This window comes from Bactrocera dorsalis, chromosome 5, assembly GCF_023373825.1.
Source record: "Bactrocera dorsalis isolate Fly_Bdor chromosome 5, ASM2337382v1, whole genome shotgun sequence".
Lineage (NCBI taxonomy): Eukaryota > Metazoa > Arthropoda > Insecta > Diptera > Tephritidae > Bactrocera > Bactrocera dorsalis.
The window spans coordinates 60154302-60170427 of NC_064307.1; the positions used below are offsets into that span (position 1 = coordinate 60154302).

Genomic DNA, 16126 nt, shown 5'->3' on the forward strand with positions numbered 1-16126 from the left:
GCTCTCCAAAAGACTCAATCTACTGTACTTTTATTGCGATTGCCTAGGCTAGACCAATCGGCTACTTCAACATTTGATTGTGTTTTTTTCGAAAAATCGTTTTTAAAGTCGATGGTCATGATTTTTCAGAAACTAGTGACGCAATAGCATCACACTTCTTCTTAATAGGATGACCTCGGGATTCATGAAAGTATGTATTTGTTTTATTCGGTTACAACTAATTTTTGCAAAGCAATTTGCGATAAAAATTAGACTTGAAACCATACTGTTTTGTATCCAAATTTTCCAAAAATTATTTTTTTTCAAGTTCTGCGATTAATCACGTGCTATGCTCTTCTACTCGCCGATGAAATTTGATTTTTAGATTTTAGATAAATCCTTCGTCTATACTGAGGAAAGATTTTTGCACGATGCTTCCGAAACCAGCTGCCAATGGCTGAATTTCCAAAAAAAAAATTCACAAAAATATAATATTTTTTATTTGCGTAGACCGGTTAAAGGGTGGCACTTTTGAAAGATATAATCTTCAAAATTGCTAAAGATTGTTCTTTCGAATTATAATAAAATTCCCCATTAAATTTGAAGTTTTGTATTTTCTTTAAAAAAAATCTCGAAATAATCGCTCTTTATATAGTCTCTGTGGCTCGGTAGTCACCATAGCCGAGAAGTGTGACTGCTACTAATACAATATTATAGCATATCCGTCGGGTTTGTTATTAGTAAATCTATTAGAAAGTAGTCAATTTATATTGTATCCAAATCTCTTCAAATTCCAGTATACAAATTGATTGCATATACATAACTTTGGTCAGTTTGTCAAAAATTCAGATTGCAAAGGCATCTAACCGTGTCCAACCTTAGCAGGCGCACTTAATCTCTAATAATTTTTGTATTCAAGCAAGTCCAACGCATCATTATAAATCTTTGCGCTTAGTGTCTTTAGTTTCTTTCATTCTATCAGCAAAATGTGTAATAGATTATAGAACTTCACACTTTGATATATATTTCGTTTACGCCTAAATAATATTCTGATATTTCACTATCATATTTCAGACGTAAATGCCCTGTGATGAACTCTAGTTTCTCTACATAAAATTAAAACTACTTTGGTATGGTCTTCACAGTAATTTTATGAGACACCCTTTGTTAGTGGTATTTCAAGACCTGCCCTGATCCCCAAGCATTCATTTAATGGGCGTAAGTAATAATGAAACGAGTTGAAATGCCATTCAAAATTATTTTCCGGGTTTATGATAAGTTCTGAATCCTATATATCCATGTATCAAATCGGGCATAGACCTTATAAAAAATATCTCAAATCAACTAATCCCTAATACTCTTTGGAAACATCTTTTGTTTAGTATCAAAAGAAACTTGCATGCGAACAACCCTGTGCAGAAACATGCAAGCAGTTTTATTGAACTACACATATTGGCTTTGCTCACGCTTCACCTCTAACGATTTGCAAATCACGCATTTGAATATCAATAACAGCCCGCAGCGGCATTACTTTAAGGTAGGTCTGGGCGTAAGAAACGAGCACAAAGCGTATCAGTGATAATAATGCCATGAGCTGAGGCCGTAAAGGCAAGCAAAACAAACGAACTAAGCAACCTACTAACAAATATGCGGCAATAATACGTGTGTAAATAGCCCGAAGGCGAGCCGTAAGCGCCAAAAACACTTTCACTTGTTGGACGTCAGACCGCTAGACAGCTAGCTGGCTGGCCCGCGTGCTTTGGCGCTTCTTCGATCTACGGCGTGGCTTGATCAACCAAATGAGTTCGTTGATGAGCGTGGCACTTGTTGTTATTGTTTGCTATTGATTGTTGTTTTATTTCTTATTTTTTAATTATTCGTATCAGTCAGCTGCTCGCTCTTTAATTTTGCTTTGAGTTTGCTTGGATTTCGCGGTACAAGTTGCACCGAAGCTTCCGCGATGTGTGTCTTTGCTTAGTTACTTTGCTCTTTGGGCTGCCTGTGCGGTCTTTCTTTGCGGTTTTTGTTTTGGGCTACGAGTGCCAAGGCGCATTTGCAGTGCCAAAAGAGTTGGAAAAATTACAACAAACATTTTGATATACAATTTTGATGGTATAAAATATATGTCGATTTGCAAACAATGTAAGTCAATTGGCTTGCCAACTTCGGTAGCTGGAGGCCTTCACACCCTCGCTGCGGTTTGGCGCTGCATTGTTAAGCGTTCTTCTGTCTTCTGTCTTAATTTTTATTTTGGGAATTCCGACGTCGCGTTATCATCAGTCTTCTTTGCTTGCGAAGTCAAACATGTTTTCTTACGACAGCTCTTCACTATGTATGAACAACCAACAGCTTTTTGACGCTTTTGTCCAACTATTTACCAAAACTACTGCACCTGTTGTTGTTGTAATATTTTTAACTGCTTACACAATGCTTTTTTCGTGTTAAACTTTGCCCCACCTTCTCCTGCCGCACCACTTCTAGGTTTTTTTTGCCTTTGTCTTCAACACTTTACTCAAAAATATTTTCGGGGTTTCTCGCTTAACTCTTTCGTTTTGGCTTGTGCCACTTTTTGTCGCTACTTTGGCTTGCATTGCTGTGTCTTTCAAGCCAGCCGGTGTGCGCTTAGCCTACTCGCGCCAAAGTCAGTCAGTCAGTTGGCTAGTACAAGACAAGTCGCGTCTCGTTCGTGGCTCCACACGGCACAAGCAGCTCTACAAAGCTTTATTAATTGCAAATTAGCTGAAAATATATTTTTGTTGTTGCGCTTTTGGAATTTTCTAGCGCTCTTGTAAATTTACAACAACACCTAAAAAACATAAAAGTAAAGTGACGCGGAAGTGAGGCATATATTTGTCTTGTCGCATTTCACCTAGTGTGTCCGCGGTATATAAACCCAGTGTCGCTTGGCGGTTCGCTTTAATTACAATTTTTTCGCTGCAATTGCGGAAGTGTTGTGGTGTCTAAAGAAGAAATTAAAAATTATTAAAAGAAAATAACTAAATAAAATAAGCGCGAACATGAAGTTAAGCCAAATCATCTCACTATCGCTCATACCAACGTTGTATGTGTTGTTTGTGTTATTGTTGGAATTCGTGGAAGATGCTGTGGCACAAAATCCTGACCCACTTTTCCAGCTGCCCGTGCAGTTGGTGGGCTTTCCGGTTATCGTATTGTCCGTACGCTTATCGCAATTCGCCAAAAAGCTGGCCTACTCGTTGAATCCAAGTAAGTTGTTGCTATTGTGAAGTTATTATGCAACCATGTTATGGTTGTGCAGAAAATAAAGCATGCAAGTTGCATTTAAGTGGATTTCCAACTCAGCCAAAGTAGTGTGTAATATTTGTTGTTAATAATTGTTGTCTGGAGTTATGATTATGACTATAGTTAGTGTGAAAGTGATCTCTGGTTAGAGCACAATATAGACCAAGGGGTTTTTATTGATAGTTATAAAAAATTTTAAAATATTTAAAAAAAATTTAATTTAATTTTTAAATTTTTCATTTTTATATCATTTTTTTTTTTAATTTTTTTTATTTTATTTTTTTTCAAAAAAATTTAAAAATATTCAAAAAATTCATAAATAGCTTATCAGCAACATAAAATTATTAAATTTTAATAATAATCTTTAAAATAATATTAGGAGTAGTGGCCAGACTCGATAAAATTTCACTAGGTGGTGCCAGCGTCAAATTGTCACTAATTGTTTTTATTATGTTCTCATTAGTTTCACAATCGAGGTATAGTATAGAAGATGTGGTCAGATATCTGACAGGTTTTTCAATAAGAGCGCTACAAAGGATTTTTGTTTTTTTTTTTTTAATAAAACGGTTCGGGATGTCAATAAAATTATTTATTCCTATGAAAGTATATTCGATGCCATTATACATATACATATGTAACTCGAGTTTTTTTGAATGGCCACCACGGGCATGGCAGAAATCCAGACGCTGAACCCAATTTCCGACGATTTTGAAGCATACGAAGTTCATCAATCGTCACCGGCTTGTTAGTATAGACCATAGACTTGATAGACTTGATGTAGCCCCACGGGAAATATTGACTAATTAATAACGCATATTTCTCTTATTGACGAAGCCATTCAGCCAGAAAAGAGCCTCATCATTGATGATGATTTTTCAATGAAAACCCGGATCATTTTCAAGTTGTTACTCAGCCCAATTGTCAACCATACGACGATTCTGGTGGTAAAGCGGCTTCATTTCCTGCGTCAATTTGATCTTGTAAGGATGTACGCCAAGATCTTTTTGCAAAATTTGCCACAACGCCGTCACAGAGATGCGCATCGCTTGAAAACGACGTGTTAAAGACTGATTTAGGTCTTCCTCAATTGAGGCGCTAGCGATAGCAATATTCTTGATACTACGGGCACTTCTTTGCGTCATTATCACGGGAACATTTTGTACTGTGCCCGTGGATTAAAATTTTTCCACTAGACGCCCAATTGTTGATCTGGCAGGACGATTATGAGGATTATAAATGGGAAGTATCGCTCCTAAAGTTAAGGCCACTAGTTTCGACTCGTTGTTGGATTGTACTTATTTCTTTCCATGATAAAATGCCTGAAGACTGTAGAAAAATGTCAAAAGAACGGGAAAGAATATGACGTAGTTTGCTGTCCCTGTTGGTCTACATTTGTAGCTTTTCTATGAAAAGACCCGATAGTTACCTTACATGGGAAAACCGGAAATTTGGAAATATTCCAATTTTTTCTCATCATAGTATACATTTTGTTCAAAACGTTCGAAAGGAGTATGAAGGAATGTCGACTTCATGTCCCTTCTATTAACTGAAGGGTAGATAGTTTTTGCTTTTTAGTGAAGTATTGAAATCTTAAAATTGCTTTATTTTTTCTTTGAAAGCTTCACTTCTGATTTTTGCAAAACTTAAGTTGACTTTCATCAAAGAAATCTGCTGTGAAGCGTCAGAGTTTCCTCACGCTGTGGGATTTCTACTTTAATTTGTAGAAACTGCGTTAAGTTTTCAAGAAAATTTGGAAACTTAATATTCTCATATTTAAAAATAAATAACTTCTGTAAAAATTAGTAATTTTTAAACGGAGTTAACGCACATTTTTGACTTCAAAAATTAAGTAATTACCGTACATACATATCTCATATACAAACAAACAACATAATGTCACCAAAATGAAGACATGGCGAGTAGCACGTCGACGGCGCTTGTTTGTGCAATTACAATAGTTACATTACTACAATATAATTGTTCACTTATGATCAACTATCGTTGCTGTTGTTGTAGTAGGCGGTATTGCGCATGCGTACATTGACTGAGTTGTTGAGTAAAATGCTTAGTAGTTTGGAATGAGGTCAAGGCAAGTGCGCTGCAGTGCATGACTGGCCAAATACTAAAGTCAGCCGCAAGTATGTAGTTTGATTAAACATTTTGCAGGTGAAGTGTGAACTGATTTCGTATGCGCGCTGACGCTGACGAAGTTTGCTCTGGTTTTACGAGTTTAGACCGCATTGCGCGCAAGCGTGTTGGTTGACACTATTAAGGGGCAGTCAACTGGTTGAATAAAAAATTAGTTGCTTTGAAGTTTTTTCTGTTGCTGATGACTATTTTGGAGATTTGATTTGAAGCTTTGGCTTGACGCTTTGGTCGTAGTTTGATTAGCCATTCTAATAGTTATATCCAAATGCTTGTGTGTATACATGACTTGTTGTGTTTTTGGATATATTTATGTATGTAAAACAAGTAAAACATTAAATTTGGTTGCATCGAAGCCATGATACCACTCTTATGTACATTTCATATATCCCAAAAGGGTAAAAAATGTTTTCTATTATTGACTACAGTGGTGCAATCTGCACAATATGGTATATTCAATAATCTATGTCAATTTTCGTGAAGATATATTGGCAAATAAGAAAGTTTTGCTATAATGATATCATTTTGATCATTCCTTCCGGGCTTAAAACACTCAGCGTTAAACATAATATATCCCGAACTGTTAATAAAAATAGGTGTTAGTTAAAAAAAATTATGTACGCTCATATTCATGCTCAAATAATTAATAATATATCAGAATTTCTTTAAAAAATCTTAAAAAATAGTTTGGCACATCACTAATGATGAACAATTTATTTAAAATACTTGCGAAATCAAAAAATATTATACATAAGCAAGCGTTTATAATAACATTAGTTGAGGAATTTCCGTCAAAAAAAGCATTATCACCAACCAAGGCTGCCAACTCCACCCGTTACTATACCTATTTCTTTCATATTCACATTTCGTACTTCAATCACTTCTTCACCAACATTTAACAATTTTATTTGCTTTATTTATTTTCATCTTTTCTTTCCTCCAGATACCTATCGTGCGCGCAGCAAACGTGATGCCACTACATCGGCCGCTTACGATGCTGAATTGGCACAAAAAGAGATCTTACGTGAGTTTGGACCACGCGCTTGCATATTGGAGGAACCTTGCCGGCTGCATGCTTCACGGCCAGGTCGTTTCGGTGCGCAACAGCATCCAGCATGGAATGAAATTTTGAGGTATGTGCCAAATATTTGTTTGCGTATTGAGTAAGTATGTGAATGAGTGGCTTTGGTGATTTCATTGAAGGTTTTTGTAAGCTTTATCAGTGAAATGAGTATATGACAACATTATTCTTCCGGAGGCATTATTGTCTGCATATTAAAGAATTAAAATTAGGTATTCAAGATAGTGACATTTAGGCTATTTTTAACTGTTCAGCATTGCTTCGGTTCGGATATATTTTAGGACCAGAATATTATAATGATTTGCAAGAATTTAATATGAAAACTTGGTATTTAACTGTATTCTACCTATTGATGTTATATTTGAAGCACCAGAAAGGATTCTATGAATAATTAGAAAACAGCTGCTGAGCTGACAGTCTTTGGCTGACAAAAATGCAGGTTCTTTCTTCACTTTTAGAGAACGGCCTAGCATCTACACAATAGGTTTCTGCTTTTCTCTGCCAATGTTTATAAGGATATAACTCAAAAGCTTTCATACTTTCTCGTAGCGTCTTTTCTGAAGTAAAATTTGCTTGAGGACTATCATTAGTGAGTGAATAAGAGAGAATTAGATTTGACTTTGAATTCCTTAGTGACCGCCTTAAGAGCAAGGAATCGACAAAATTATATTATACTATATTTAATTACAAATTGAGTCACTTTATATATAGAAAATATTTCGTAAAATAATTTTTTGTGATCTGGAGAGTCGTTGTAAATATTTTAAGTGTTTTCAAGAAATAACGGGAATTTTCAAAAAAAAAAAAAAAATGATTCAATCGCCTACATTAATATTTTTGTCTTCAAAATAGTCTCCATTTTTCATCTCGTTAAAAACAAGATAATAATAATTAAAAATCATTAATTGAATGAAAATGTTTTTGTTTTGTCCCGAAAAATTCTTAAGTAATTTCTATTCGAAAATCGTATATCTTAATTGTTTTCCTTTCACACTCTTATCTCACCTCTTACATCCAAAAATATGTAATTTTTATTGCATTAATTGAGAGCTTCGCTTTAGTAACTTACCGCCACCCCGCTCTCCAAACATTCTTTCTAACTTTTTTGTTTTTTTTTTTAAATATTTTCCGAGCTCTTAGCCACTTTTCCGTACCAGCTCCTTGCTTTGCCAAATTAAGTTTTCTGCACTTGTCATTTTGTCTAAATGACTCTGTTAGTGCAGCGCCATCTGAGGCAAATGCGTGTCTTCCAATCCAATCAGACACGAAATCAAGTTTTTATTTGCGAATTGCTAACTCATCTGTGCATAATTTAATGTCTTGTTCGCAAAACGTAATCGTTTTTGTTACCTTTTCCAGCAATGCTGACGACGTCAACAGCAACAACAACCCAAGCGTTCTAGTCAAGCAGCAAGAGCAGGAACAGAAAAAAATACACGCTCATTGCAGGAACAAGAATAAGACGCAAATGAAACATGTTATAAATTGGCAAAGTGCATGTCATTGCGTCACTAACCGAAATCGGTTATTTCAATTTGCGCAAACTTGATTGAACTCTAAATGGGCGGAATTCTCATGCGCCAAATTGAAGTGGCTGCCGCAGCAGCATAATACTTGAATGGGAAGAATTAGAGGAGTTCAATATAAGACGTTTAGGGTTGCCACAGTGTCAGTTAAAAATAATATATAAAATTTTGGAAAAGGTAGTGATAAGTGTAGTTTAAATATGGTCGCCATAGTCTAGAATACAGTTAAGAAACCTTTTCTGCAAATCTTAGTTTGATAAAGAGTAATAAGGTGGTTTCTGTTTCCAACTGAGATTTATTTGTATAGAATGAAGAAAGGATTATTTCTTAAGGCTTCTAAGCCTTATCTATATTATAAAGAAAATGCAGAATACCTTCTTTTTTGCTTCTGTATCATAAATAAGATAAATTGCAATACCTTCTGTGTCCCACTTATATTGGAAAGTGATCTCTTACGTTTATATTTTGGCTGAGTACGCAGTTTTGTATACTAACAGAACCGAACTCCAACCGCAGAAGGTCTTTAACATGCCCATGAAATGTTTGAATATGATTGTAGGTTAAAGTTTTGCCTACTATTGCTCAGAATCAATGCCTTCGATAAAGTCAGGCAAGTGAAAGAGCCTTTTCGCGCCATATATACCACTATACACTACATAAATAGAATTTCAAGTTTACTCACTTAACATTTTTTTCTTATTTTTGCGAAATCCAGTGGATAATTTAGTATCAATTACAATAATACGATTTCGTGAAAAGCTTCAGTAATTGCAAAAAAAAATAACAACATCCTCCATCAGTGGTCAGGCTTTTAGTTTGCCTAAGAGGTATAAAACCTCCACAAAAATATTAATTTTGCTTAAATTTTATTCTACTTCAGTTTCCTTTGCTTTTCTCTCTAACTTCACTAACTTCAGTTCATTTTGCTTTACTCCCTAAACTTGGCAACTCTAACACAACGCGTAATCTCAACTTTCCGGTAATTGACTTTTGTAAAAGTACTTTGCACTGCTAAAATCAACTTTTACTGTTATTCATTACAACACATTCAATTCATTTGCAAGTGAAAGAGCAAATAATGCTAAAAATGGCAAGTTGAAGTCATTGAAAATTCGCAAATAAAATCTGCGCAGAAAAGCTAAATGACTTTTCATAATGTTGCAAGTTGTTGCAGCGCAATGAGAAAGGAAAAAAGAAGAAAAACGAAAAAGAAACCAGAAAAATAAATTCTACGTAGAAATTAAGTGCGGAAAAGTTGCGTTGTAGGTGCTTGTTTTTATTATTAGCATTAATTCTTGTTTTATTTTTCTTTCTTTGAGACTCAAAAATTCTTTTTACTTTCTTACCTTTTTTTTGTTTTTACTTTCTCAAACGCTGTCTGTTGCACTAATGACGCCAGCGCTCGTAAAATTTCGCAGACGCAATGTTTACCGAATGTGCGTCACTCATACGCCATGTCGCCGCTGCAATGAGCTACTTGTAGTAAACACCATTGCGTATTGTTGCTTTGTTACCCTAAAAGTATGCTAGCATTGTGGACAATAATAGCAAACGCCACTGACCTTTGTCAACACGTTCGGCGGTGGTGCAGTGCGTAACCGCGTTGGTTTTTGTGGGTGTGTATGTGTTGGGATTGCTTTACGAGTATGTGCGTGTGTTTTTGTGTACGGAATAAATTAGTAACTTTTCCTGCGAGATTTTCCCAGTCGATAAACAAACAAATGACATAATAAAAACCAAACAATAACGGAACGACAGTGTATTTTTCTTAGTCATGCGCACAGGGTGGTAGGGAGGGGTGCAAAATGGACGAATTAATTTGACAAAAAAATTTAAATAGTAAATGAACAAAAAAAAAAAAATAAAATGGAAAATAGTAACATTTGTATAAAAGGAAATTATTTTGTATTAAAATATTTTTTTAGTTTTTTGTAAAACTACACAAAAACAGCGTTGTTAAACACTTCCTGTCGCTGTGCATAAATTTGTCAAGCACTTGGCCGCACACAAATTGTACTTGCTTGAACTTCTCTACAACTTTTGCAATTTGTCTTGCATTGCAACTATTCACCATACAAATACACACATAAAGGAATACTCAAGCACATCACTTCGTCTTTTGCATAATTTCATTGTAGCAAATTTGTGATTGTAAAAGTTTGCGCAAATAAATTCCATTTGACCAGCGAAATTAAAGCGCCAGTCTCACACCAGGCTGCCGCGCTGCCAAGCTCGTTGTATGAAATTAAAAATAGATATGCGTTGCTGGCTACATATATATGTTTGGTTGTGTGTGTGTGTGCATAGTTGCTACTTTGCGCAAATTTACGACAGTTGTGCACACTTTTGTGGCGGGTTTGCACCATTACATTATACATTGCTTTGCAGCGTATTCTTTTGAATATTTTGGAAATTTTTTGTAACTGCCATCTCTGTAGTCCACTTGTGGTCATTTTGTGGCGAAATAATTTGTGTGCTAATATAACCCAATTGACCTTTTTGTGCAGTGAATCATCAGTACTGAGAGTGCTTCTGCTTTTGGGCACGAAAAGTTAACAGAAATTTAAGAAAAATATTGCGAACTATTGTTAGACACTAAATATTTTTTAATCTTTTGAACACTGGTAGCATTATCATATAATTGATAGGTCTACATGTCTGAAAAAGAATCTGAAAAGTTTCCCAACAGCACTCTGTTTCTAGACTAGTGAGTATATTCATTAGTTTTTAAACAAGAATCAATAATTATTCATTAATGTCATGCATTCTTATACTTTTTAAACACATCTTCTTGTTATTCACTATTAGTAAATGTGCTATCGAACCCTGTTAGAATAGGTAGAGTGTTACTTCTTACCATGATCACTCTGATATCTTGAATTGGCGTCATGAACACTAGCATAGATGTAGGCTTGTCAAATTACTGCCAACTATTTATCTAAAATATACAATATTCCAATTTAATAAACATACATACATACATATTTGTTTAGTAAACAGCATTTGTTTTTCAAATGTATATATTTGATATTGATACCTACATTTAGGCGCCATATTTGCATTCAAATGCTCACAAGGCACTTACACTGTACGAAAAATATTACTTTTTCTGAGTATTCAATCAAACTTATTTTTTTAGAGTATTTCAGTCATGAGTCCAAAGTCGAACTATTTTATTTGCCTTCGAATTTCGAAATTCGTTTATTGCAAAAGACAGTAGTTTTTATAAAATTATCAACTTCTTTGCAGAGAGATACACAAAGCGCCAAACTTACACTGGTACTGTATGAAATTTCCTTCTTAATACTGAAATTTGCTTATTTTATAATTTGGCTTCAATTTTATGTGAAAGAATAGACCTAATAATGGTTATTATTTTGCAAAAATAATATTTGTTATATATATTTCTGATTTATTAGCTAATATTAACTAATCTTCTATTAACCATTTAAAATTAAGAGGGACAGCCATGACTGCTCTAAGAATTGGGAGCTCTAAAAATTTTGCCTTGAACTATAACACAAGCTTCACAAAAATTTTTTTTTTTTTGCCCTGTATATGTTAGCAAATTTTGATGTGTTAAAGTGTCCAGAGATCGGTATAGTGGATGTGAGTACGGTGTTACTTTCTCTAAATGAACCCAGTGATTTAATTCATGATCAAGTTAGGTATGAGGATATTGTTTTAGTGACATTTGTAGAAAATTCCCGAACTTGGCAAAGCTTAGAGGTGAACACTTTGTTGGTCCTCAAATGTGGCAAGTCATGAAAGATATAAATTTTATCAAAACTATGATTGCTCCGGAAAGTGTAGCTCGGTAATAATTTGTGTTGCTAGTCGCAATTATCCTAGGTAACCATAAGGCAGCAAATCTGGAGGAAATTATCTAAACATGCCGACATACTTTAAGATTCGAAGAGCAAATATGAGTATCAATTTAGATTATATTCGCAATCATTTAGATATATTTTCGGTTAATTTGGACCATTATGTTTAGAAACTGAGAGAACTGTTCCTCTAGGATCTAAAAGTGATGAAAGAAGTGTATCTAGGCTCATTGGATCCTGCCATTATGGCAAGGTACTGCTGATCCTTAAAAATATATTGTTAACTAAAAAACTATAAAGGAAGAGCTCATAAAAGACGTCCAATAACGACACACATATATTTTTGACATTTTGGTTTTTTCTTCACTTCGATGAATCCATATGTTTCAGAACAAGACTTACATTGCAAGATTTCGGTTGTTTTGTTTGATGTTTTCCGATTTTTGCAATGTAAAATAGAAAAAAATTTAAAAATAAAAGGGAGTAAATCTTACAAAACCATGCATAGTTTCATGAACTGTGGGCATAAAAGTATCCAAAACCGTTTATATATCAACAAAACCACTGTCTACCATTGTAATATGTATATCTGTATGTTAGAGAGAGATTAGTAATGGGCACGACATTTAATAGGTTTTAGGCAATTTTAGTTTATTTTATATATTTATTACGATAAAGTTAGCAGTATCAACAGTAAAATTGTAAGTAAGTTACTAAATATATAATATTCCTATGAAGCCACAGTTAAAATAGGTGTACGTGCAATAAACTCTGACCATCAGTGGCTCATCAGAAAAATGCAGTTTCGAGCAAAACCTAGATTAGTCTGACTCATATATTTTCATTTTTCTAACAAATGAATAATATTTTTGGGACCTTAAATTTTATTTTAAGCCAAACAATAATTCCGATTTTTGAAAATCCTTCCCTGCCCTAAAACCTCGAGAAAATGATAACTTAAAGGCGAGGATGCCAATTTGCCTAAAACACATTACCGTTTAAGAAATTCAGGTAAATGCAACATGTCTTCTTTCATTTAATACATTGTGACAAAAAAGTACCCGGAAATTTTAATTTAAATTCCCCGACATTCTAACAACATTTCAAAAAACTGAATCTTGTGGAATTGGTAAGACTATTTTTAATTATTATGCCAAATATGAACGCGATCTGGCAACCAGTTTGTTTACAGTAGCTACTTAAGTTTGTACGCCTTACTAGCGCTTTGCGATTTTTACAATCCGGAAACAAATGACCAGTTGCCCGAATACCGAGGCAAAGGTGAGCCGAAGCCGAAAAAAATACATCAAAGCAGGTCAAAAATAAAGATTATGTTGACAGCCTTTTTCGATTATCGAGGTGTAGTACCCTCCAAATCCTCCCGACCAGCCAAACCATCAACAAGGAATTTGAGTGTCTTCGTCGTTAGCGCGAAGCTATTCTTAAAAGGAGGCCATAATCAAGGTCTTGAAGTCTATTCCGGAAAGTGACTTTAACAGCTGTTTTGAGGATTCGAAAAAACGATGCCACGTGTATTGGGGCCAAGTTGGATTACTTGAGGAGGACGATTTTAAAATTATTAACAAAGTCTTTTTTATTTTCACATAGTAGTATTACTACATTTAAGGTGATAGTTCGATTCGAAAAGTATATATTAAAAAAATATTTTAATTGCAACATAAAGGCTTTCATAAACTATCAGTTACCTTGAAATTCAATTACTATATAAAAATTATCAAAAATTAAATTTCCAGAAAAACGAAAAAAAGCATGCATTCCATTTTCTTTGTTGTAGCCGCCTATACGCAAAGCGCTCCTTGGTTTGATAATTTATATATAAGTAAAAAGCCTTATTTTTTAATTTTTCCATAAGTAGCTAAAACGCCAAAGGCACTCCAGCAGCTTTACATTTGTGCCGTTAGCCTGTGTAAGCTACTCCCTTTGTATTGTGCTGCGGCCTTTTATGAGTCACTGGCATTTTTCTCTACACTTCATCTTTTAACGGCAAAAACTGCACTGCATTCGCTGTCGTCAGTCACTTATGTAACTATGATGCGCGTGGTGTTTTTTGTGTTTTTGCGTTTTTGCTACTGTTTTATTATTATGGCCTTAGCTGCTACTCAGGAGTTATTATTTTTTAATCTCCGCCATTTTTTTAGCGCTTTTAAAATCTGCGCTGTACATTTTCATTGCCATGCCATTTTGTTTGCTGAGTGAATGTTTGCCATTTAAATAGAGAGCTTTTGTGTTTTTGTGTTTTTGCATTTAAATATTTTATTTTTTTTTTGTGCTCTATATAAATATGTTTGCCCACTTTATTGCGTTTGTGCGCTTAAAAAGCGTTGTGCTGCTTAATTTCCTTTTGTTTCAACATTTATTTGCTTTTATGCTCATTGCCGTGCTTTTGTAATACTTTATTCACCCACTCATTCTCTCTCTTTCTATGTATATATATATCTATGTATATATTACTGTATTTAATTTTTTTAACGCTCTTTCTTTACTCGTCTTCTCTCCCTTTTGCAGAAACTACAGAGTTCAATCAACCGGCATGAAACAATGGTACCTGCTCTCACTCTTCATCGGCGACGCCGTACGCGATGTGCCACTCTGCCGGCACCTGGCCAAGCGGCTGCCATGTCCAGGCGTTGGACCATTGCCGCCACCACAGCCACGTTAAGCGCCAAGCGCGTCCCAGTGGCCAAGCACAGACCTAAGTAATGTCAAAACAGCACAGCGTTCTAGTGCGCGCCGAGCTAGTACTTGCAACGTCGGCGGCAGGTTGGCTGCGCTTTGGTGCGGCGGTTGTGCCACAAACCTCGGCCGTGGCACACAATAGCTAACAAGTTCATACACACAAAACATTTTACATATTTATATATTTCTTTGCATTACTTACTGCCAAACGAAAGTCAGCGCATAACGGTACATCACATACATACTTATTACTACTTACAGTCATTGTGGCATCATGTGAGGAGACACAGCTCGGCTGTGCTCCTTTTTCATTCTTTTGCTTTTTTTACTTCCTTTTACCTCTATCCTTTCTGCTTTTTATTATTACCTTTTCGCATTCAGCGCATTTGTTTGGCATGTTTACCAAAGTTTTTAATTTTCATGCCAACGCAATTGTCATGACAAGCGCGTTGTATTTCTAGACTTAAATATCTACATATGTATGTATGCATATATCGGAGGAAAAATTGCAGCAATCAACGAAGCGCTGGAGCGTTGAGAGAACGAAATGCAAGCGACAGGCACATATTTATCTATAAGTTGTTACCCTGTAGGAAAGCTTAAAAGAAGCTGAGACCATTTCAGTACCCAATAAAATACCCACCATCTCAGCGCCCCAGAGGTTCAGGGAATTAGGGTTCCCTACTCATGTACTCAAATGAATTATTTTCGGATGCCTTTAGAACAACACTCACTGAGACGTGATGATGTGTTGATAGGATTTTCCTTGCCTGGGTTATCATCTTGGTGCCTGAAAGTATGATATTTTCATTTACTTTATGGACCTTCTACCGCTTTATCGCCAAAATTACTTAACTCAATTAAAAAATAAAACGCATACTCAGTAGTCCTCGGCTTAAGGAATATATGATAATATACTATAAATCGGGCAATGTTTTTGACAGTCGTATATGTGTGGTTGAAATATATTTTGTACCAGTGTTAGAGTTCTGGAGTAGAACCGTATACAAAAATTAATAAAATACCAATATAAGAATTGGTAGAGGATTTGCTTCCCATAATTAGGCAAGATCAAGCTTTCTGGAGTAATTTAACCACAAAATTTTATTCATAAAATGCAACAGTTCACATTTCTAAAGTTCTATACTCTCATAAGGATAATGACAGCATGATGTCCAAACCAACAACAACAGAAATTGTAAGCTTAAGTTTATTCCTTTTTATTTTTACATACATTTTACTTTTCCTACTGGGTAGCCGCTTGCCGCAAGCATTGGTCAGCATAACACTTTTACATCGACCCGAACCTCATGCTTCCAAAATCTAGCTGTGATTGAGGTGTGTGGCAACAGAAGTTCGCTCATTGCGTCGCTTTTGTGGCAGCTTTAATGGAGTGCACTTGCACTTCATTTCTGCTGCTGCTGTCACTGGAGCGGTTACAAGCTGAATATATATACTTATACAGTTATGTGTATGTATGTGCATATATTCATTACAACATGTGTAGTCTTCAAAAGTGGAATGTAAATAATTATGGCGAATAAATTAAACAAATGTGTGCGCATACAAAAGTGAGTGGCAAGGAGGCGGATGGGCAGTGATGCAAAGTA

General features: G+C 35.2%; 1 protein-coding gene across 1 annotated transcript; it reads left to right on the forward strand.

Moving 5' to 3' along the window:
* The first annotated feature begins 2608 nt into the window (after positions 1-2608).
* On the forward strand, positions 2609-15151 carry LOC105224181 (uncharacterized). The gene is made up of 3 exons (XM_049457168.1): positions 2609-3204; positions 6329-6518; positions 14346-15151. The coding sequence occupies exons 1-3, from the start codon at positions 2997-2999 to the stop codon at positions 14497-14499; spliced, it is 552 nt and encodes a 183-aa protein (XP_049313125.1). The 5' UTR covers positions 2609-2996; the 3' UTR covers positions 14500-15151.
* Positions 15152-16126: the final 975 nt, after the last annotated feature.